The 23,020-nt window shown below is 43.1% G+C and overlaps 1 protein-coding gene and 1 long non-coding RNA gene across 3 annotated transcripts in view; both read left to right on the top strand.

Moving 5' to 3' along the window:
• The window catches only part of COL4A6 (collagen type IV alpha 6 chain), an 88,803-nt gene that overhangs the window by 35,742 nt on the left and 30,041 nt on the right, over positions 1-23,020 (top strand). The window contains exons 1-4 of one of the 2 annotated variants that reach the window (XM_063416883.1): positions 15,983-16,163; positions 16,255-16,389; positions 17,434-17,478; positions 22,273-22,389. In XM_063416883.1, coding sequence (XP_063272953.1) covers positions 17,440-17,478; positions 22,273-22,389 — 156 coding nt within the window. In that variant the 5' untranslated portion in view covers positions 15,983-16,163; positions 16,255-16,389; positions 17,434-17,439. Of the gene's footprint in view, positions 1-15,982; positions 16,164-16,254; positions 16,390-17,433; positions 17,479-22,272; positions 22,390-23,020 lie in introns of those variants that run through there. The other variant, XM_063416882.1, reaches the window with a different exon arrangement.
• LOC134560667 (uncharacterized) lies at positions 598-2,763 on the top strand. Its single transcript, XR_010082778.1, has 2 exons — positions 598-1,054; positions 2,579-2,763. It is a non-coding gene; the product is annotated as an uncharacterized LOC134560667 (long non-coding RNA).

The following is a 23,020-nucleotide window of genomic DNA, read 5'->3' as shown; positions in this document are numbered from 1 at the left end:
AACAGAATAAAAATTTCTAAATGAAGGGGAAAAGCAAAGAGAAATGCATCAGCCAGGGTATTCTTGCCATAGCTGTTTGCAGCTGCTGCACTTAGGGAATAGATTTTGGTGTAAAAAGAAAGGTAAAGTCCTGCAGTGCAGGGCAGTTACAAATATACAGTAGGAGAAAGCTCCAAAGTGCTTTCACTCTGTGAGAATTACATTAGTTATACGTTTCTTCAAGTTTTAATTAAGAAATCGGTTGCATACTCAACTACATTTTCAGGAAAGTGCCTTCACAGAAAATACTTTGATATAAAACTGTAAAAAGTTAGCTTTCTGTACTCTTTAATGAGGAACCTTTTAAAATAGTTAATCACTTCTTCTGGAATATATTTTCTCTCCAAACTTAGAGACATTTGGAAGAGAAGATAGCAGAAGAGGTTGTCTTGTCTGATTTTAATTAGGGCATATCTTCCTAAGAGGACAAAATGTTTTTGGAAGATGTCAACCTTTGGAATATCCTTAGCAGTGGAAATATAGCCCAGCTTGTCTCACAGCAAATTCAAAATAAAGAAGTGAAGTCTGCATGCAAAATCAAGGCAGCAGGTGGTCATTCCCTGTGTAACTCCAGCTGTACTGGAGCTGTAAATCCAAAATCATTACAAAACAAGCTTTGGGACACCCAGTGACTCCTTGCAGGCAGGGATCAGTGTTTCTGGGACCTTAAAGGAAATTTTCCTGAGATTTAATGTTTTCTCTTGAAACAAAAAATGACATAAGTGTTATCTCCAGATTTTTTCCAGAGCAGTGAAGTAATTAAACTTCACTTATTTTTCTAAGATCAAGACTAAAACCTGAACTAATCTAGTTTAACCTTCCCTTGTCCTTTATCAGCTGGAATGTGCAATTAACTCCTGAGAACCTTTGAGTCAATGTGTATATGAAGCAGAACAGCATCTTCTGTTGGTGTCTGCCATTGATTTTTAACTGGGGTCATGTTCCTCCCTGCCAGTAGAAAGGGGAACGATGCACAGGGAACTCCTTGAGATGCTTCAGGAAAAGGCATCACCAGGTGAGAGAAGGTTCACAGTGAAATTGGACCTTTTACTCTCTTCAGAGTAAACCCTTCCTCTGTTCCCATACATTTCATTATTGGAAATACATCAGCAATGTTTATAGTCAAGGAAGGTTTGTACTAACACTGTGTCATGCAGCTAATCTGGTTGTGTTCTAAAGAGGGAACACTGAGTTAGCTGCATTTTGCTCCAGATTCAAGTGTTTTATTAAATATTTATACACGGATTAGACTGTTTACTTTCCATCTCATACTATAGTTGTATTGGGAAGATCCAGAACACCTGGGTTTTAGTGAGGTCTTAGGGAAAGTTTGCTTCAACTTTCCAAATTAAAGATTAAGAGCTCACTAAATTACTGACTATATGCAGGAGAGTTTTAAATCAAGAAACGGCAGTTCTAGAAGCATGTTTCTAAAATTGTAAATAACAAAATCTTTGTGAACCAGGTCTTGATTTCACCCTCTTCTGCTGCATTTCTACTCCTCAGAGCAGTGTCAGAAATACCAAAGAAATACCAGTTTCTGCTGGTTTAGCTTTGCTGGAGGCCTGTTCTTTACATTAGTGAAAACCAGTTGCTAGGATTAAGAAGTCACTCAGCTGACTTTGGTGATGCTACTTTAGCTTTGTGTAAAAAATGGTAAATGAATGGGAGCCTGGATCACAGGATTTCAGGTATGCTGGCTATGTAAAATATCCTTTTTTTAAAGAGAGGCTGTAGATCTACCCTTACTTTCCATATTTAGATAACTGCACGTATGTAATCAATGTCCAGAAGTGGAGATGAAGTGAGAACAGTTTGACTGTGTAGGCACAAAGCAGACAAGAACAGCCCAAACTCATTTTGCAGAGGATAATCCAGGCTCTCGGAGTGGAAACAGGGATTCCCAGTGTATTTAACAGTTGTATCCCCTGGAAGAAACATGGAAAAAACTTAATGTTCTTTGAACTGCAGGAGTGTGAGGGAAAATCTTCACTTGTAGAATGAAAGCTACAGCTGAACAAAGTTGAAAGCTTCTTATTTATGTGTAAGTCACCATAGGCTGTGCATTTTATTAGAGAAGCTGGGGAACGTTAATTTTAAGCCATCACCAGCTGTTTTTAGTGTTCCCTCCCATCTTGCTCAACACTGGGAACGTTGGTGCTGTCCAATCATTTCACAAATCAGCGAGAACTTGTCTGATCAGCACTCACCTCAGCAAGTATCTGCTCACTCCACCAGGAGATGTGAGCACAGACAACCTCTAACTCCTTCCCTGGAGTGGTCTCAGGCAGCTTGGAATGTAAATGGCCTCTGAACAGATTCACACATTTCTAGGATCTGGTGCTCCTAAATGTCCCTGCAATATCAGAAACTCCCTCCTGAACACAACTAGCTATCCAGTTAGGCACTTTGGAGGGTTTCCATAACCATAGCAAGTACTGCTTGTCAGAAAGGCAAATTTTGCTGATTTTTGTTAACGTGTAGCATTTGATTTCATTTCAGCTTTCCAGGAGTTAATGTTTTAACCACTGTCTTACAGGAGTGAAGGAGCCTTATTCTTGCAAGAGGAAGAAGAAATGAAATGTGCCTATGACTAATAATACACTTTGCTTTCTTTCTGCTGATTCTGAGCTAATGCTTCCTATGTTTAAACTGATTTCCAAATATTTTGTGCAAGTTTTGGAAATAAATAAAACCTAAATTTCTAGGTATGAACTCTTAAAATCTACTTTGCCCCTGAGTTTGTTTGGATAGGATTTAAGAGTTGTATGTGCTGTGTAAAATTTGTATTCCAGACTAAACAAAAAATATATTTACAAATTGTCTGCTTAGTTTAATTTTTAAGGTTCTTTCCACACGAGGCAGTGTTTGAGATACTATTTTGTTGATATATCAATGAAAAAATATTGATATATTTTCACATAACTTTTGCACTGGAACCTAACCAGAAAAATTAATTGTGGAAGAGATCTCATTTCAATCAATTACTTTTCCTTTATTTATCACTTGATTCCTTTTTCCTTGCATTGAACTTCCATGCTGCTAGAAGTACTACACAGATTTCTTACACCATCTCTGTAGATAATCACTTTATTCCAGTAAATTAGGAATATATGTGTCCTGTAACAGCTATGTTCATGTGGGAGGTAAAACGCAGTTTCTGGTGGAATTGGAAGACACCATCCAACTGGCTCACATTTACAAAGAGCATTTGTGCAAAGACTCTGGTCGCTTTGGTCTGGTGATTGTTTTCAGTATTTACAGTACAGCAGGGCCTGGGGCCTCAGTTACACATCAGGATCAGTTGTACTTTGTATAAACAATAAAAAGGCCTTGCACCAAATAACTTTTCCTCTAAGCATTAAATGTCCTGATTTTTTAAGGAAAGCACACAGCTGGGATAAAACCATGGAATGATCCCAAACCAGCTGGACATAAGGGCAGGTCTGGATTTTCATCCCTCTGCATTCAACGGTGGAGCATTTGGATTTAGTGCTCACTGGAGACATAACAGGGGCATTTAAAGATTCATTTCACGGCTCCTCAATTTAATTACAATAAAACATTCCCAATATACACCCAAGCAAAGCTGAAGGATCAGACCCTCAGTGAAGAGGAGCCTGAGAGTGTCTCGGAGCAGTGTCACTCAGGCAATGTCTCTGTGGAATGTCCTGTTTCTAACCACCACAGTGTACATCAAGTTTTAGCATTATTTTATTTAATTGAGAGAAAAATAGGTCACTAATTTCACCCTTCTTGGATGACTGAATGTATGTACAGCATATAATTTAGAGGTAAAAAATACCTTCAAGATAGTGTTGTTCTTCTGAGTGCTGGCCTGCTAAATACAAGGGGCATCTGATCTGTCTTGCTTTCATTGAAGGTTGCTAGATTTGGAGATACTTACCAAAAAAAAAATCATTTAAAGTTGCTGGTATTTGGAAAAAGATGTGCACCTCACATACTGCTGTAATGGGGAGGAAAATAAAATAGTTGGTACTAATAGTCAATTGTTTCTTTGATAAATCCAGTATGAGTTCTTAGCATGAGAAAGATGTAGCAATAGAAAAAAACCCTTTCTATCAAAATAAATAATGTTGATTGATACTGGTAATCACAATCTGAAGGAATCCCAGATTTCTTCCCCTCTAGCTGATGCATCTGGTATTGCAAAGACAAGGAAAATATACTTTTATTTTCTTTTATTTGCTCAGCAAAGACAAAGTTTCTGCATAGTTAAATTTCACTTCCCCAGGATAAAGCAGCTGTTATTCCGGATGACTGATAAGTGCTTTGACACTGCAGCGTTACTTGTATCAGTGGAAAAATGTTGTTTCTGGAAAGCAAAGAGATGAGGATGCAGCTTCTGAGACTCAAGGAAAATCCTGGTGTTTAGGATGCAAGTCCTGTTCTTGGGCACGTCCCCTGTGAGAGCTGGGAAAATGAACACCAGGCTCTGCAGCCTGCCAGGACACCTCTGGAACTGCAGCTCCGCATTCCTGGGGCTGTTTCTGGGATTTACACTGGGAGCAGCAGTAAGATCAGGGATGTGGCCACCAGAGTCACATCATGGGCAACCAGCAGTGTCCAGTGCACACCTTGCAGCTTTGGTTTCACACTGGCAGCAGGGGCTGTACGTGCAGAACTTTGTGACTTTTGTGGACTTCCCTCGTGTGTGCTTTCAGCCTGGGCTGTAAACTGATGGTGGATGTATACTTGTACCTCCTCTGTACTTCCTAACATTATCTCCTTTCATTTCTCAGATTCTTTTTCCTTTATTCTGCTTTTAAGCCTTGACTCTTCAGCCTTCCTCAGGGGCATGGTTCCTCTCAGGCTTTGGTTGCAGGGCTGGCATTTCCAGTCAGTGGCAGATATAAGCCAAAATTTCTGCTGCTGCAGATTCAGCCAAGCCCAGATGGGCTGTGCTGGCAGGAGCAGTGGCAGTGAGGGAGTGATGCTGTCTCTGACAGGGCTGCACCTCACTGCAGCCACCCTCTGTCTGCAGGGATGTCACTGAGAAGATCCCAGAGTCTTTTTGTGATTTCAGACTCTGTGTGTTCATTGAAGCAGTTCGCTGTTTCGCTGTTCTTGCTGGCTAAAGGCTGCTATAAATGCCTCTGGGGATTATCAAGAACTCAGCCCAGGGTGAGAAGGGTGGTGTGCATGTGTGGGCTGAGGGCAGTTTGTTGCATGCTATGCAGCAGGGTATGAGGATTTAAACAATATCCCCTGGAAAACCATCACTGCAGCTAGCTGTGGTTTAACTGAAGCCGGAGTGAGTGCAGGAACAAGGGGAACACAAAGCTGGTTTGCAGCAGGGATCAATAGAGGATTCTTTTTTCTCTATTCTTTCAAAGTATGCTTTGCTTATTTTCCTCCAATGGCAGTGGGGTGGCTGTTCCCTGGCTGGTGGCTCTGGGGAAAGGGCTTGGAGGAGTTTGTGCAGCTCCACAGTGCCTGTTCTGGCTGCCAAAGGAGCACTGGCAGCAACTTCCAAAGAGTCCTGCTGAGCCTGTGCAGACCAGATCCGCTTCCAGCGCTGCTCATCCCGGGGTTTCTGGGGGGTTGCAGTTTTTGATGAGGTGCAAGGCAGCTATTTGCAGATCTGGGACAGTTCTGGTTTCTCTGAAATGACATGTCATCGTGTTGGCATGTAGTAACTCTACTCTTTGATGTAATGGGATGATGTTGAACTAAAACATCACTTTATTGTGGTGTACTGGTCCTTATTTGTTCTTTTTAGCAGAGTTTGCTGTCTGAAACAAATCCGTGGAAGTGGCTGTGCTGTGAACTTTGTATCTTTCAGACCTTAGATAATGCCTGTCATTCACTGTGCTCTGAGTGTAAAATACATGAGAAATACAATATTGTCTTTCAGAACACTATGGTTATATCAGCATAACTAATAAAACCTGGGAGATGTGAGCATTTGCTACTAGAAGAATATGTATGCAAAGAGGAGAAAAGAAAACAAAAATTAATGGCCACTCTCTCCTAAAAAATAAAAAAGGAAATACCATGTTTTTGTAAAATGTGGTGTCTCTCTACAGACTTTTCCTGATTTCCATCATTGTACTGTCCTGGTAATTTCTGAACTTCTAAACAGACTTAGCCAAAGCTTGCAGTTACCAGCTCTCTGTAAGTTACACTGGGGTAAAACCACTTTACTCTCCTCAGTCTCATCTAGACATCAAGATTAAGGCCTAATAAAAGCTTCTGTTTTTTCAAGTGAAAAGCAATGGATAAAAGGCATGCAGTATCCTTAAGGTGTTTAAATTTATGCTGTTCCTACAGGCTTTTTTCCCTTGTTTTTATTTTTAATTCTTTTAGATAGGTAACTTTAAAGTATTCTGAAAACAATCAGCAACAATTGCAGCTTTGAGTAGCAGCTAAATTAAAACAACTGATGAGCTACCCTGCCTCTCCCTTTGTCTTTTTGGCATGTTTGCTTAGCTGCAGGATGCATTCCTAACCCTCACACTTTGCAGTTCTGCTGGGTGCACTGAAGGGCATTTTCTGACTCGCCGTCCATCAGAACAGGGAACATTTTAAGGAGGAAGAAGCTGCTGAGCTGATTGGGAAACAGTGGCTGGTTATTGTGTGTGTGAAGCTGCCAGGACCTGTGTGCAGGGCAGGCACAGCCAGGTTATCCTGTCATCATATCCAGCTCGCTGAGTATCACACAGCAGCGTTCTGATCTTCTGCAGCGCTGCTTCCTTCTGCCCCTCATCAAGGCCCAGTGAGCACAGACCGTGACAGGTAAAATCTTCCTCCAGACCTCAGATGCTCCCATACAAAGAGCCACGCTTAATCCCCGGCCTAGTGTGTAATTTAGTAATCTGCATGGTCATGAATTCCAGGGATATAGGGGCAGGAAGCGCGGAGCAGTGTGGGTAGCAGAGCAGCCCCACAGAGTCATTTCAGTCTTTGTTGTATTGTGTGGTGAGGGATTTTGGGGACAATGAGACCTGTCTGTCAAAGATTAAGCAGACTGGAAGTGTGGTTTATACCAACAAATGAATGAAGCTTTTTGGAGTGTTAATACAGCCACGCAGTAAATGTCCAAGGACTTAAACATACAATTTATGTGATGACAAGCAACATTGGAATTGATCATTTATTCTATATACTTTAGTCAGTGGGAATTCAAGCAGGTGGAAAGTTCATTTCCGTCCTTACCTGGATCAATATGCAACACTTACACAGGACAAGTGAAAAATCCTCTGGTTTTTCCTCTCTGAGAGTTTGGTTTGAAGTTATTTTTACTAATTGCAGTTTATTCCCTGACACTGCCCAGTAAAGCAGGCACTGACTGACTGGCGCTTCGTGTTATCAGGCACTGCAGTAAAATTCTGCCTGGACCCGCTCTGCTTGAGCCTCTAGAGATAACTGGAATCTTGCCAAATGTGTTGTTAGTAGATTTGCAGACCTCTACTCCTCTCCACTCCTGCTCTGGCCTGTATATTTCCAAGCAATGTATAGATGAGGATTCACAGACCCCCATTTTTCCCTTTAAAGTGAATTGTTTACATGTTTGCAAAGCTCCCCTCGGCTCTGCTGTGTACCAGGTCTCAGGGAATAGATTTTGTTATAAATCTGCTATCTTGATAAGCACGAGATGGTTCCCATCTGAGTTTTAAATCTTGACTAATTTTATCTGTTCCAACAGATACTTTTGGTTTTAGCAGAAGCCTGTGCAAGGAAAGCTGCTCAGACCTTTCTGAAGTGCCAGGAACATGCTGGGAAGGCTTTGGGAGGCAAAATGTAGGGGAAACTGCTTGCAGGGAATCTATTGTTTGCTGCTGACCCTGTACTGGCCAGATCTGTGCATGGCCTACTTTCCCTGCCTGCCTTTCTAACTACAAGCATCCTTTGGGGCTCAATGACCTTCGTGGATAATGAGAAGTTTTGCTGTGTTTCTCCCTTGTAAACAGAATGTTTAGCATGTGGAACATGGTCTGGTGAATAAAATGGATACTTTAAAAAACGCGTGGAGGGGCTTTTGTTGTTGTTTGGTTTGTAGTTTTTTCTTTTCCAGAGAAAGAGATTACTTTATTCACTAGATGATTAATGTTATACATGGTATGGTTGTAAGTCCCAGAGGCAGTCATGCTGCATATATCACATGCCAGGCTCAAAGTTGCTTTCAGAATTACATTGTACTCAGCACTAATTTGGTTGTAATAGCACAAACACCGAGTATCAGACAGGGGAAGGGACACAGTGCATCAGTGAGAACAAAGGGGAAAAGACAAAGTTGTTTTTCTGGAAACACTGCTTAACTTACAGCAATTTATAGACACACATTTTCTGTGTAACAGTGAAATGCCATAGAATAATTAGATTAGAAAAATAATAGGACAATCCAGTATGGTAAAAGTGAGCCAAAAAAGCAGCCATAAGATTATTGTCCAGAATAGGATAGGCTGTGACTTGGATGGGTAGCTAAGCTAGAGGAAAGGTTCAGGTTTTAGATTCAGTTATCTCAGCATTTTAGACACTTTTTCTCTCAATTTTGAGACAAATTGAGAGAAACTCCTAGAAGCATAAATGGATACAGACATTTAAATCTGCTTTAAAATAGCAAGGTTACGCTTGGGATCCAAATCTCTACTGTTCATATTCTAATGATTCACTTTACATTCTGCAGAAACACAGAACACAATAACAACAATTGAAAAGTTTGATTGAGTTATGATATTATTACCAACTGAAAAAACACAGCTATGTTTTAGTCCAAATAGGAAAATAAATCTGTATCATTCTACTTAATATTAAGTAGTCTCTGCAAAAAATTCACCTGGATATTTAATTTATTGCAAAATACAGTAAGATGAATGTCATTGATATCAGCAGCCACATTACTGACTAGAATAGCTGCAGATAGACAAAGAGCAGAAAGCAAAGATTGAGCAAGCTGTTCAATAGAAAGATTCTTCTCTTAGTTATTAATTTTGCAGCATTTAAACCAAGATTTAGATGTTCTGTTTTAGCTGGAATACCATGGGATGGCTGACAGCAACACGGGAGACTTCTGTAAGAAGTGTGAGAAATAGGGAAGTAACAGCTTCAGTAGAGCTGCTGCTGGTAATTAATGAATTAATATGAGATCATCTGTATCATCCACACAGCAGAAGGGGCTTCTGTAGCTCTTCTTCCTCTCTTCCTCTGCCACTTCTGGGTCTGTTCCTTATCTCTGAGTTATCTCCTGATCTCTGCACAATTGAGGAGCAGGACATGTCTTGGCTGTCCTTGATTTCCAGTTCCCAGGCAGAAAGAGGGAGGTGATCACGTGTAGGTATAATGTGGTATTAGAAATTGCTAGCCAATGGACAGGGACTTTTGTCCTTTCCCTTCCCCTTCCCCCTTCCCCTTCCCCTTCCCCTTCCCCCTTCCCCTTCCCCTTCCCCTTCCCCTTCCCCTTTCCCCTTCCCCCTTCCCCTTCCCCTTCCCCTTCCCCTCCCCTTCCCCTTCCCCTTCCCCTTCCCCTTCCCTTTCCTTTCCTTTCCTTTTCCTTTCCTTTCCTTTCCTTTCCTTTCCTTTCCTTTCCTTTCCTTTCCTTTCCTTTCCTTTCCTTTCCTTTCCTTTCCTTTCCTTTCCTTTCCTTTCCTTTCCTTTCCTTTCCCTTTCCTTTCCTTTCCTTTCCTTTCCTTTCCTTTCCTTTCCTTTCCTTTCCTTTCCTTTCCTTTCCTTTCCTTTCCTTTCCTTTCCTTTTTTCCTTTCCTTTCCTTTCCTTTCCTCCTTTCCCTTCCCCTTCCTTTCCCCTTCCCCTTCCCCTTCCCCTTCCCTCTTCCCCTTCCCCTTCCCCTTCCCCTTCCCCTTCCCCTTCCCCTTCCCCTTCCCCCTTCCCCTTCCCCTTCCCTCCCTTCCCTCCAGTCTGCTAAGGAAGAGCTGAACTGGGAAAATGCTGCTACAGGCAGTCCCTTCCTGCTAGATCTGCTGTTTGCCCACATCCCTGTTTGGTGTCTCAGGAAACACTAACTTTTCATGGCTTTTGCTTTCAAAGGGGAATTAGACATTTTTTTAAAAAAACGTGTTTGTTGTAAAGGAAGGAACTGGAGAGGAGCCCAAAGCAAATTAACAGATCTGGACACAGCAGAGCCTGCGGAGGTTTGGAGTCTGTTGGGCTTCAGCATGTGGCTGAACCCTGCCTGCCTTCCTAGATACAATGTCCTTTTAATAGTCTTAACAGGCCTGACACTGGCAGGATTTCACTTGCTCAGTACACTACTTAATACAGCTAATTTTCTACTGACAACATTTTTTTGCAACAATGAATCTTCTGTCACTTGAGTCCATGAGGAAGGCAGCTTGGAAATGCCAGCCAGAGGGGGAGGGAGCAAGTTCATTGTCACTGTTCACTTAAACAGCTCTTTAGAAACTCACTGAGCTTTTTTTGGTTTGTTCTCTGGGGTGCTGGGGATAAGTGGAAGGGGGAATAACCAACACTGCATGTTCTTTCCTCATGAGCCCATGGAGATCCCTGAATTTTGTGTGTTGTAGGGGGTATCTTAAGGAGAGGCAGAGCTGAGGTTTTGTGGGCAGCAGTCCTGATGTGGCTGCCCATGAAGTTACATCTGTTTTCTCCAGGAGGCTTGTCTAATATCTATGATTAGGGTTTGATCTTCCTCAGTAATAAATTAAATAAAACCCCTTTAAATTGTTTGTGAAGAATAACTTGGTTGATCTTACCAAATGTGTGGGAGAGATGATGCACACACATATATGTACTCACACATTACTCATACTTTACATTTGCTATCTTGTTTGCTTTCCTGTGCAGCCATCGGGAGAATGGAAAGAAGTTCTAGACAAGCCCTGTGTTTTCTTCTGAAATAACTCGTTCTTTTGTATTAAAATTCAGCTCAGGACGACTTCTGCTGTCAAGAGATGTACACAATACTCAAATTCTCTTCCTGCAATTAAGGGCAGGAAAATGTTATGACAGCTGCTGTCCTATGTGAACAGGTCGGGGAACTGTAAAGGCTTTCTGAAACATTTTTTAGAAATTAGGCACTGAAGGCTTGAGGGAGAGAACATGAACTGAGGTTGCAAAAGACCATAAAATCTCATAAACCATTCAAACCTTTGGCTGTACTATGCTCTTTTGTTAATTTTTTTTAAAGCTTAGTTCATAAGTAAATTGAAGTCAGTTAGACCTCACTTGCTTCAACATTTTTGTCAAGATTTCATAATTGAGTATTTCAATATAAGCCCTATTTTTTTTTTTTTGAATGTTGCTGAGTGTGATGTGGTGCCAGAGCTCCATGAGGTGCAGCAGCAGCTCCTGCCTGTGTTCCTCCTGCCTCATGTCTCATTTCCTCACTGCCTCGAATTCAGGCTTAAACATGTGCATGACTTCAGAGGAGTGCCTCATGTCCTGTCTCCATGAATTGTCTTACTGCATTTTGCAATAAATTAAATATCCAGGTGAATTTTTTGCAGAGACTACTTAATATTAAATAAAATGCAACAGATTTCTTTTCCTATTTGGACTAAAACATAGCTGTGGTTTTTGCAGTTGGTAATAATATCATAATTCAATAAATGTGAAGTGGATCATTAGAAAATGAAGGATGGAGGTTTGGATCCCAGGCACAGGGGGTTGTGCATCTCTCACACAGATATTAAGGGCCTTTCACAGCCTTTCATGTTATCTGTGCTCTGTGCCCTGCAACCTTTCCACAGGAGCTGATTTCTTATCTCACTTGGACATGTCACAACATCAAAGAGAAAAAGCAATCCAAGTTAAAGTCATGCTTTTTTGACTTTGGTACATTTTTTGTAGTTGCTTCAGAAAGTGGTGAAGTATAAAATGGAATAATTACCCTCAGTGAATATTGAGTCACTCCTGGCATTGCCAATGGTGGGGAAAAAGATGACAGTATGTGGTCTCTTTGTGTGTTTTAAATAGAAATAGCAAATATGTGGAATTGATTGGATCAGGATGTTTCATGAAAGCTTTTAATGGGAAATCAAGCATTCTAGGAACAAACTTTTCATAGATTCAAATATCCAATTTAAAAATAAAGATATTCTTAAAAATTGTCTAGGGTTCACATATAGTTCTGTATTTATAATGTGGTGAACCATCCCTTGCAACACTGTTACATCAAATGATTTGTGGAATCAAATTTCAATAATCTTTAAGCAATTAAAAAATAGATTGTAAAACCATACATATATATTAGGAAAAAACCCCAAACAATGGCTTTTATGGGAGGATGCTGAATGAAGCAGGATTGTTGCACAGGATTTTTTTCTGGTCCATTATTTCTGTGTGCACATACAATTTTTTGTATTCTTCTCATTCTGTGTAGGTAAAAAGCTGTGTAGAGGAACAGTGACTCATATGACAGAAATAAAGGAGCCATTTTTACCTTAGATCTTCCCCAACAGTTTTTAGAAGAAAAACTGAAGAATAATTTTCTTTAAAAGTACAAAAGCATTTTTCAGTAGGGAGAATAATGACTTACTCTGGAATGTGAGCAGGGCACTGGATACCTGACCTGTAATTTAGGAAAATAGTGAAGGGGTTTTCATCAGTAATTATTATTATTACAGTAGATCTGTAAGTAGATCTACATGAAGGAAATATTTCACTCAATCTTTTGTGTCAATAAAACATGTTTTATGGGGAAAATAATGGGTGAAGGAAGAGAAAATCTAAATACAACCCTTTTATAACATTTGGTCACTGAATTCTCCTAGAGAAGAAACCACACGTTGGTTTCAGAAGACGTGAGCATATTTAAATTCAGTTGCTCTTTTCATACACAGGACCTTAATTTTGCTTAGAAAATGAATAGTGCTTTGCTGCTTGAAATGTGGCAGTCTGCAAATTTACTAACAAAAATAGGAATCAATTCTGCCCTTCCTGATCAGTAGCATTTTCTGCTTAGTTATCTGCTAGATTTATCTTAGTGGGTTCCAGTGTTCTTTATGAATCACTGAGTGGGTATTTGACAGTGACTTAGGCCAGTTGAATTGTTCCCCAATAAATATATATTTGGGGTTTTGTCCCAGAAATAAGGGAATTGTTCCCCAATAAATATATATTTGGGGTTTTGTCCCAGAAATAAGGCTCACATCCAGTGGTTCCATACCACTTCCACGTGTGTTCCTTTACACAGTGACAAACCAAATAGATTTACGCTTTCTTCTCCAGGCTCGCAGAGGCAATGGGAAATAAAAGAATGTTTGGAATTTGCAGTGCTATGTGTAGCAGCTCTGCTTCAGTGGGCGAAAATTTATGTGAGGTATTAGAGTTGGCAAAAGGGGTAGGGACAATAGAGAAAGTGTCATGTGTTGGATTGTGCAGCGAGGCCCCATCATTACCCATTGTACAGCCTTTCCTCATGACACAGAATTTAAAAGGGAGTGAGGAGGAAGGTACACCGTGCCTGCTCTTTATAATGATCTTGGAACAGTTCATGGCAGTGCTGCTGAGTGATGAAAAATACTGCTTTTTTAGCAGTGAAGGCAAGGCCTTTGTTTCAGCATAGAAAACATGATTTCCATCCATACAGGCTTCAAAAGAAACAGTGGGAATTCTTGAGAGCCTGATTATCATGGCATAATCACATTATCAGAGAGATTAGAAGCACTTTACTGTGTCCTTATGCTTTAGTGACACTCCAAGGCACTGCACAAAATCTACAAGTGCTGTTAAAATCTTTCTTGTAGGGCACTAATACAGGAGAGAGATATTTAGCTGTGAAAATCACAGAGAACATATTTAATTCTTCTGTCAGAGAGCTGCTCATCCAAACACAAGCAGAAGATGTAGTTTCTGGTCTTTACTCTCCAGTCCACATATATTTCTCAGAGCCACCTGCCATACAGCAAAACAGAAACCTCCTAAAATGTTAATTCCCATCAGTTCCAGTCATTGTGAAACACTGTCATTAACCAGGCAATCAAACGAAGGGAATACAGAAGTATTAGCAATTCAAACAAATGAGGAATTCACAGTGTGGTTTCTCTACAAACTTGGTGGGCTCTTGGGTGCCATTTCTTTTGTGAGAGGTAAGACTCTGTCAGTGTAAAGTGCTCATTTTTAGGTTATGCCTCAGCTCTGCTGTGTTGCCTTGAGGTAAAACACTCCACAACCCTTGTTTGTAAGTGAAATTCTTTGTGATTATGGGAAATTCAGTGTCAGCTTTAACTTTTTTCAGTGAGAGCAAAGCACGTGATTTTTAACATGTTTCTTGTTGTGTTATGGTTGCCAAGGACCACTGAAGCTTTGGGGATTAATGTTCTGATTATATAGTTTCCAATATAAAGGATTCCATTGATAATTAGCCCAGAGTGAAGAAAGCTAAAAATAATCAACATAAAAGCCTTTTCAGCTGTGAGTCTGTGCCTCTGGAAGTGCACACTATGGACAGTGTCTAGACAGAAAAGGTATGAAATATCAAACATGCACTTGACCTCAGTTAAAAGGCCAGGATGAAACAATCACAGCAGAAAGAGTGATATGGGAGAATTGGTGCAGTTAAAAGAAAACTGCTCCAACAGTGAAGACACATGGAATATGGGAAGTAATTATTTTAGCCTAAACAGGTACTAAAAATGATCCCGGGAAAAGAATTTTTAAAATCATGTACAGTTTGTTTCACTTTGCTTGATTTTAAACATGGAACAGTGCATTTTTAAACTAACAGTAGAAGGGTTTTACCTGCCAAGCCATGGAGTTAGGGCTTTGTGTGTCTCCAGCTGAGATTACTAAAACACTTGCAGCAGGGAGCTGCATTCCTTCTGCTCTTTTACGGAGTTAGGGAAGTAGAAGGGAAACACACTTCCATGGACATGAGAATTAAAAGCAGGGGGCATTATGTGGTGGGGTTATTAAGGTGTGGTGGGGTTATTAAGGTGTAGTGGGTTTCTTAGCTTACAGTAAAATAGAACGGAGGAGGAAGCCTCGATTCTTTACGGGGGTAATCCACGGGTTGCCTTGCCAGTAGAATGCACGGCCATAAACCGCATTTTGTGCTGATGCTCTGGGACCTCAGCCCGGTGTGTTTCACGGCCTCTGGACATGATCCGGGAGGGGAAGGTGGACGTGAGCCGGGGATTGGAGCCGGGCACCACTGGAGCCAGGCAGTGGAGCCGGGCACTGAAGCCGGGCACAGCCGGTATCGGGCACCGGAGCCGGGCACCAGTGTCGGGCAGCGGAGCCGGGCGGCGGAACTGGGCACTGAAGCCGGGCACAGCCGGTACCGGGCACTGGAGCCGGGCACCAGAGCCGGGCACCGGAGCTGGGTACTGGAGCCGGACACCGGAGCCGGGCACTGGAGCCGGGCACAGCCGGTACCGGGCACTGGAGCCGGGCAGCGGAGCCGGGTACTGGAGCCGGGCAGCGGAGCCGGGCACTGCCGGTACCGGGCACTGGAGCCGGGCAGCGGAGCCGGGTACCGGAGCCGGGCACTGGAGCCGGACACCGGTACCGGGCACTGGAGTCGGGCACTGGAGCCGGGCACAGCCGGTACCGGGCACTGGAGCCGGGCAGCGGAGCCGGGTACCGGAGCCGGGCACTGGAGCCGGACACCGGTACCGGGCACTGGAGCCGGGCAGCGGAGCCGGGTACCGGAGCCGGGCACTGGAGCCGGACACCGGTACCGGGCACTGGAGTCGGGCACTGGAGCCGGGCACTGGAGCCGGGTACTGGAGCCGGGCACTGGAGCCGGGCACTGGAGCCGGGTACTGGAGCCGGGCACAGCCGGTACCGGGCACCGGAGCCGGGCACCGGAGCCGGGCAGCGCCGGAGCGCCCGCAGCGCTTCCCCGCGGGGCCCGCGCCCTCTGCCGGCAGCGCCCGGCCCCGCAGGCTCCCCGCGCTCCGCCCCGCGCTCGCATCTCGCAGATGAACACATGTGGTTGGTGATGTGGTTGGTGATAAGGTTTGGTGTGCATGGTGGTACTCAGTCAAAGGTTGGACTTGATCTTTGAGGAATTTTCTAGCCTTAATGATTCAGCACTTCATGACCAGCCAGTTGAGGAGGTGGTTGTCCTTCTCTACTCTGTGCTGGTGTGACCCCATCTCGAGTCCTGTGTGCAATTTTGGACAGTCTTTGTCAGAGAATGGGCAGGGAAAACTTTAGGATCTCCTGACCACCCAGAGAGGTATCAAACTGCATTAAAAGTTGAGTTGGAAAGAGTAATTACAAAGGAGTTTGTGGACATGATGCATTGACTTGTTTTTAATGTCTATTAGGGTCGACCAGGACCAATCGGGCTTCAAGGACCAATAGGAGCACCTGGATTTACTGGCCCAGAAGGTTTGGCTGGAGCAAAAGGTGAGAAAGGAGCAGTGGGCCCTCCTGGACCAGCTGGGCAGAAAGGTGACAAGGTAGGCTCAACAGTGGCTTTTCTGTCCCTGCAATAATTCTGTGGCCTTGTATATATTTTTGAGTGAATAAAGATAATCTTGGGCAAGATGTCCAGGGATAAAAATACAGTGGCATTTCAAGAGTGTCTTTAGAGAATTTTCTGCATTTATTTTTGAATGAGGATACAGATGCTAAAGCTGCTGAACAGTGTAGCCATCCTGGTGGGTGCACTGCAGCCAAATGAGTGTTGCTGTTGCAAATAGTCTGTCACTTCACATACCCAGGGGCAGATGGTTGTTATGCACACTCTGTTCAGGGAGACATGGGGATCTTCCTGGGTAGGAGATCCTGAGCTGGTGTCTGGAAAAGCAAAAAGAATGGGCACTAAACAAAATCTACAGTTCGGTTTTGCAGGTGCAAAGTTATTTCTAACAAAAAGAGTACAATAAAATTTACTCCAGAACTGTTTCTGTCCCCTGAAATTATACATATACAATACCAACGTGCTATAAGAGTCTCTCTCTCTTCATCCCTTATGGGAGAACTAACTATATTTTACCTTTCCAAAGCAAGAGCAATTTAGGCTGGGTATTCTGCTTACACAGTCTGTTTTGCTACTATTCAGAGCAGGGCAACAAGGTGTGGTCATTGCAGCTTGGGCAGTCTGAGGTTAATGCAGTGGTCTGCATATCTCTGGGGGTCCTACCCAAGTATAGACAGAAAAATATGTAAGTATTGTTGAAACTCTTGGAAGGACAAGGGTTAAATTTATAGCAGATTGTTTATTTTCCTGGCATCTTGTTTTCCCCAGATGTGCAGTAGGAGATTATATTTTTACATTAAATTGCCTGATTAAAACATTCCTGAAACACTCATTTGGCATCCAGTCAAGCTCAGATGCTCAGTTCCTGTCTTCACTGACCCCTGTGGTCAGAGAGAATCTGCGTGAGATCGTTTGCTCCTTTTGGTTTTGAAAGCAGAAGTCCAAGGCTGAAATATCTCACAGGAAACTGAGATATACAGCCCAATGAAGTGAAATATAATGTGTGCTCTTTTTTCTTCAGGGTCCAATGGGAGTTCCAGGATTTCAGGGCATCAGTGGGATCCCAGTAAGTTTGCATCTGTAAATATAAATCACCAGAATGGTAATCTAAACTAAAAGCACCTGAACACAGTTTCTCCAGTGATTTTTGCGAAGGTATCTTGCTCTGTCTCAGGGGAACTTTGACTGGATCAGCTTTAGAAGTTGCCCCAAACTTCCTTGCTCTTCATATATTATTTGGCTCATCCTGCTTTCTCCTTCTGATATAAGAATTATTTTTATTTTCTTGATGACTTTTTTCCATCCCGTATGTCATTGTGCCTTTGGACTATGCTCATACTCTTCCTCATCTTCCCTGCTTTCTCAGATGGCCAGGAGCTCCAACAACTGAGCTGTGTTTTCCTACTTCCTATCAAAAAGTGAATTGTGATAGATTGGCTGGAAATGCACAGTTGGCCTTGTAAATGAGCTTGTTTGATTGCAGTTCCTTCCTGGCCCTTGTCCTTTAATCCCCCTCTGCTCATCCTTGCCTGTTTTCTCTCCTGCTCTACTCCCTTGCTGCTATTTTTTTTTCTTTTACCACCAGCCAACTGTCTATGTCTGAAGAGAACAAGCTGTTCCCATAATACTTAATTGAATTGAACACACTGTGGGAACACGCTGTTCTCAGGGCATTTTTTCAGATGAGGCTCTGGAGAAAGGGGATTCCCAACACTGAGGGGAGGCAGAGATAGAGCAACAGCCATTGCCAGGTAGTTGGCAGCAGCAGGAATTCCAAGGAGGGAGCAGGGGAGGCAGATGAGAGGATCCAGAGCCTCCAGCACATGCACATCAACTCTGCTTTGCAGCATTCTGCAGGTGGCTGCATGGGAGAGGGGATTTTGCTGCTAAATTCTCAGCTCTGTGGGTCTTCTGTGCCACAACTGCAGGGCAGAAAAAGGGGAAAGGGAAACTTGTTCGTGCTGTTTACTTTATAACCTGTGAGATAAATACTTCCATTGTAGGGTGAAAATAACAACCACCACTGCTTGAGTAAATATTTTTACTTTGGCCATTACATTTCAGGGTAGGGAGTAACTTAGATTTTTTTGTGAAGTGTATACAAATATAGACACTTTATGTGGATGTGTGAAATGCAGAGCAAAGGTGTGTGTGTGAGAAAGATGGGAGAAACAAAAATATATTTCTATCTCTGCACATCCAAATATGAAGAGAGATTCTTCATAGTGTGCAGGTATGTTAGTGTGGGCAGGTGTAGCTTAGCCAAGGCCATTATTCAGAGGGGAATCCCACTGCTGACCTTCAGGGAGGTTTTATTCCACAGAGTTCCCTCGGGGAATGCTGGTGCAAGTAAATCGTGTTGTTGCAGCTGGCCTGGCTAATCCCTTTAACCTCGTAAATACAGCAGCTACGTGTGTTTATTGCTAGACTCTCATGTCATGCTGTAGGAGAAGCCCTCAAATCCTCAGCCCTACTTGGGAAGTTTTTCTTTTCCTATAGGACAAGATTCAAGGACACCTCTGGCAAAGGCTGGAACTGAAGCTGGGAGATGGATACAGCATTTCATGAACTCCAAGGAGTTCTAGAAGGAAATATTTTGATGATGAGTGAGCCCTTGTCTGTGACATGAAGGGCAGAGGTGTATGAAGAGGCAGTTTTGTGACCTTCCTGCAGTAAATGCAAGCACTTGGCATGGCTGTAGAAAGGCCACTTGCTATTTATTCAATTAAGCTATTTATTCATGAAGCTATTATTATTATCCATGAAGCTATTTATTCAATTAGTTTTGTATTCATCCTTAATTGCATTTGTTTCTCTGTTTTTAATTATTTGTCAAGCTCTCCTGTTGGAGTTGTCTTTTCCCTGTTTGATTCAGAAAAGAGGCCCCTTGGGATCACAGTGTCAGTGCTCAAGCAAGAGTCAGATAAAGGAGGGCCCAGATAACCAGTTCGAGTTTCCTTATCTGTCTCACACCAAATGCCTCCTTTTGTGAGTACAGAGAGCACAAGCATCTCTCCAGCCTGTGTTTTAACTCAGATCTGTAAACTAATCACCCTGACATGTATAAGTGAAGTCTGAAAATCTTCTGCCTCAGTCAATTGAGGTGCTTGTGTTCTGCCAAAACAGGAATTAGAGGAGGTGAGAGCGATGAAACTATTAAACAACCACTTTTTCAGGTCAAAACAGCTCTTTAAATCAGTATTTTAAACCCCTGGGAAAGGTGCTTTTAAGGCAGGACTTAGCAACTCCCAAGGAAGTCAGTTGTGGGTGTTCAGTATCTCCTCAGATAAGGGTCTTAAAACCAAATATTATGAACTCTGATTGCAGATTAGCTTTAAAGTAGGAAATCCTGTGTGTTGTTTTCCTAAAGCAAAAGACACAGACTGTGTGTGTTTGCTTGTGTGTCAGTCTGTGTCAGCTTTGGCACAGAACCACAGACACGGATGCCATGGGATTAAGCGACAGGGACACAGATTTGTTTAGCACACATAAGAAATCACCGTGATCAGCATATTTTATGTCCTCTCTCTGTGAGCCCTACACATTTTAAGAGGACATCAGAGCCCTTTGGGCCTCTTGCAGGCTGTCCTGGTGTGAGTGAGGAGATCTCACCCAGAGCGTTTCCCAGGGCTTGGCTCACCCTGCAGCTGCCTGCCGTGGGCTGGCTCTTGGCCAGCTGGAGCTGGAGCAGCCTGGCTCCTGTTGGCTCACTCTGAGGGGCAGATGTTGGCCCTTTCAGCTCCACTAAACCCTGCAGCTGGTCACCACCCTGTGCTGTCACCAGATACGTGTGCACTTGTCCCACAGAGCTCCTGGGTTTGTTGATGCTGTAAACGAAGTGTGAGACGTGGTAGGCACTGACAGCTCTGGCCTCTGCACTCACTGCCTGTCCTGCCAGAGACTTGATGCTCTTGGCTGTGACATCCTGCACGGATCAAATTAATTAATTTCTAAGAGAAAAATGTAAGTGGCAATAAATTGCTGCTTCAGCCTGCTCCAGTTGCTTTACCAGAGCCTGGCAAATCCTTTCTTGCATACCACATGGGGTTATTTTGACAAGCAGACCAATCATCAGAGCAACTGGTACTGCTAATGCAGTGGTCTCTGATGGTAATGCCTTAGGATTCATTCCATTCCTTGTTAAATCTCAGATTTATGTTTGTCTGGGTGAGCTGTCCTCATCCTGTAGTTGAGACACACTTGACATAGATTCAGTTTGTACCTTGCTGGCTGACAGAACGCAGATCAGGTCTCTCTCAATTTTATTTGCACAAATCTCAGTGCAATTGCCAAATGAGCTGGACCAAGGGCTTCATCTGACCGAGAATTAACCCCATGAAGGAACAGAACAGTTATTTCTCTTCTGTGTTTGTTTCCTGCTCTGCCAGCACAGGGAGGAGGACGTGTGAGTAAGCAGAGTGTGGAATAGCCTGGCAGGGGCTGAGACCAGTGCTCAGCTCGAGTGTTTAGATAATTATGGCCTGAGTTGTTCTGCATCCTTGAGAAAATCACTCTGCTACTGTGCATCCCGAGCTTCCCGTCTATAAAATTAAGATTATAGCATTCCCACATTTTTTCAATTATTTAAAGATCCTTAGATAAAAGGCTTTACATTACTGTAAAGTTCTCATTGAGTTTCGTCACAGTACATGCTGTTGTCTTGGACTGGGCAGACCTTTAGTGTGTTGCAAATGTGTTTTATTTTAAGTGTCAGGCATGAAGGATTGTTAATGTTCTGCTTTATCTCAATTTTATCCATGTTTGTTGTTTTTTTTTTACTTTCCTAATGTGAGTCATAACTAGCTTAGTGCCATATCTTAAGGACAAATCTTTGGGATCAAACAAAAGTACTTTTGGGATGAGTCAAGATCACCGTGTACAGAGAGGGGAGAGAGCTGTCAGGTTACTGATACTATCTCCAAAAGTTTCATTTTTCTTCTTGCCTTTAAACACTGTTCTTGAGCGCCACAGGACTCATTTATAGGAAAAGCAGTATAAAATAAGGAGCTGTTCTGCCTTTCTGCCTTCTGCCCTCACATACTCATATGGCACTGAAGAAAAACTGCCTGAAGCCCCAAACCTGGATCTCCTTTGCACTGGTACCATGCTGAGTAAACTCCAGTCAAATTAGTACTGCTATGCCAGGGCAAAAGATGTGTGAAATCAGAATTAGGTACAATTATATTTTGCTCTGCTTGATTAATAATTGGCCATTGCAAATACTTCGTTTAAATGTTGTTAGTTTAATTGGCTCTTTCTCCCAGTTGCTTTGCCTAAGGTCTTATGTTTAATATAACAAATAAAGCTGTTCTGTTTGAATGGGCTGATACCAGAGCTTTAACATCTGTTGATCTATTAAAAGAAAGAATCCACACTGGAGAGGAAGAGAAGTAACTGAAACTCCAAGCAGATTGGAATTATAAATGCTCAGTATTGTTGAGTCTGCCTCTGTCCTTGCTTTCCACGTGAGCAGCTCCCGTTCCTGGTGCCAGGTGCACCCTTGTTGCTGTTTGACACTTACAGTCCATGTGGTTCCTGTTCTCTGGGATGAGCTCTGCCCTTTGGGACCTGCTCATGCCAAGTTATGTCCTTCAGAAAGTTATGTACTCCCTTGGAGGAGAAGGTGATGGGATGAATGCAGCCAGTGTTCTAGGATTTAACCTCCAGAGAGGACAAACAAAGCTGGCTGGAGGAGCCTGTTCTGTTGCTCTCTGCCATACGCTGAATTTGGTTGGGAGTTGTGCAATTCTTTTGGTTCGTGTTGCCGTTTGGAAGGAGGATATCAGTTTTCAGGGGACAGCAGTATTACTGACAAACTGATGGATGCTGTTGGTCACTGTCTCTCTTTCCCTTTACACAGGGTCACCCTGGGCAGCCTGGACCCAGAGGCCAGCCTGGCCTCGATGGCTGCAATGGCACCGCTGGCACTCGTGGCATTTCTGGACCAGATGGGTTTCCTGGCCTGCCTGGCCTGCCTGTATGTCCCAACTCAGATGTGTTCTGCAGTCACTAAACCAGGATTTGCTTTGTGTGACAGGCTTGGAGAAGTAACTGCCAAGTGCTGAGGAGGAACCCAATCAACCCCAAGTTCATTAGAATTGTTAGAGCTCAGGTTTCTTATCCACTCTGAGGATAAAATGAAGATCCTGGGGATAAAATCCCCTCCCTCAGCTGCTGCCACTGCTGCTTTGGCTGCAGCCCAGGACATGGGTGGCTGTGTGGGCTGTGCACTCACACTGGCAGCTTTTCATCCCCCCAAGTCCCCCCAAGTCCTTCTCCAGGGCTGCTTTCAGTGCAGTCATTGCCCAGCCTGAATCCGGGGTTGGGATTGCAGGTTGGGACCCGTTGCAGGGTCTTCCACTTCCTGAGGTTTATCCCTCAAGCCTGCCAAGATCCCTCTAAAGGACATTGATGTGTACATAAACAGGGAGTTATACCATGTCCAACAGGTTCAAATAGGATCTAAGGGTGTCAAAGACCTCAAGTGAAAGGCAAATCTAATGTAAACAGGAAAATACCAGAGAAAATGCTTGCAGCACCTTGTTTTTCTAAAGCTGGAGGAGGTTTAGTTCTCATAATAGCACAGCTTCTCTAGGTACCTCTACAGT

The sequence above is a fragment of the Prinia subflava genome, chromosome 20 (genome assembly GCF_021018805.1).
Source record: "Prinia subflava isolate CZ2003 ecotype Zambia chromosome 20, Cam_Psub_1.2, whole genome shotgun sequence".
Lineage (NCBI taxonomy): Eukaryota > Metazoa > Chordata > Aves > Passeriformes > Cisticolidae > Prinia > Prinia subflava.
The sequence above is the reverse complement of the archived record's forward strand: the minus strand, read 5'-3'. Positions and strand labels throughout refer to the sequence as shown.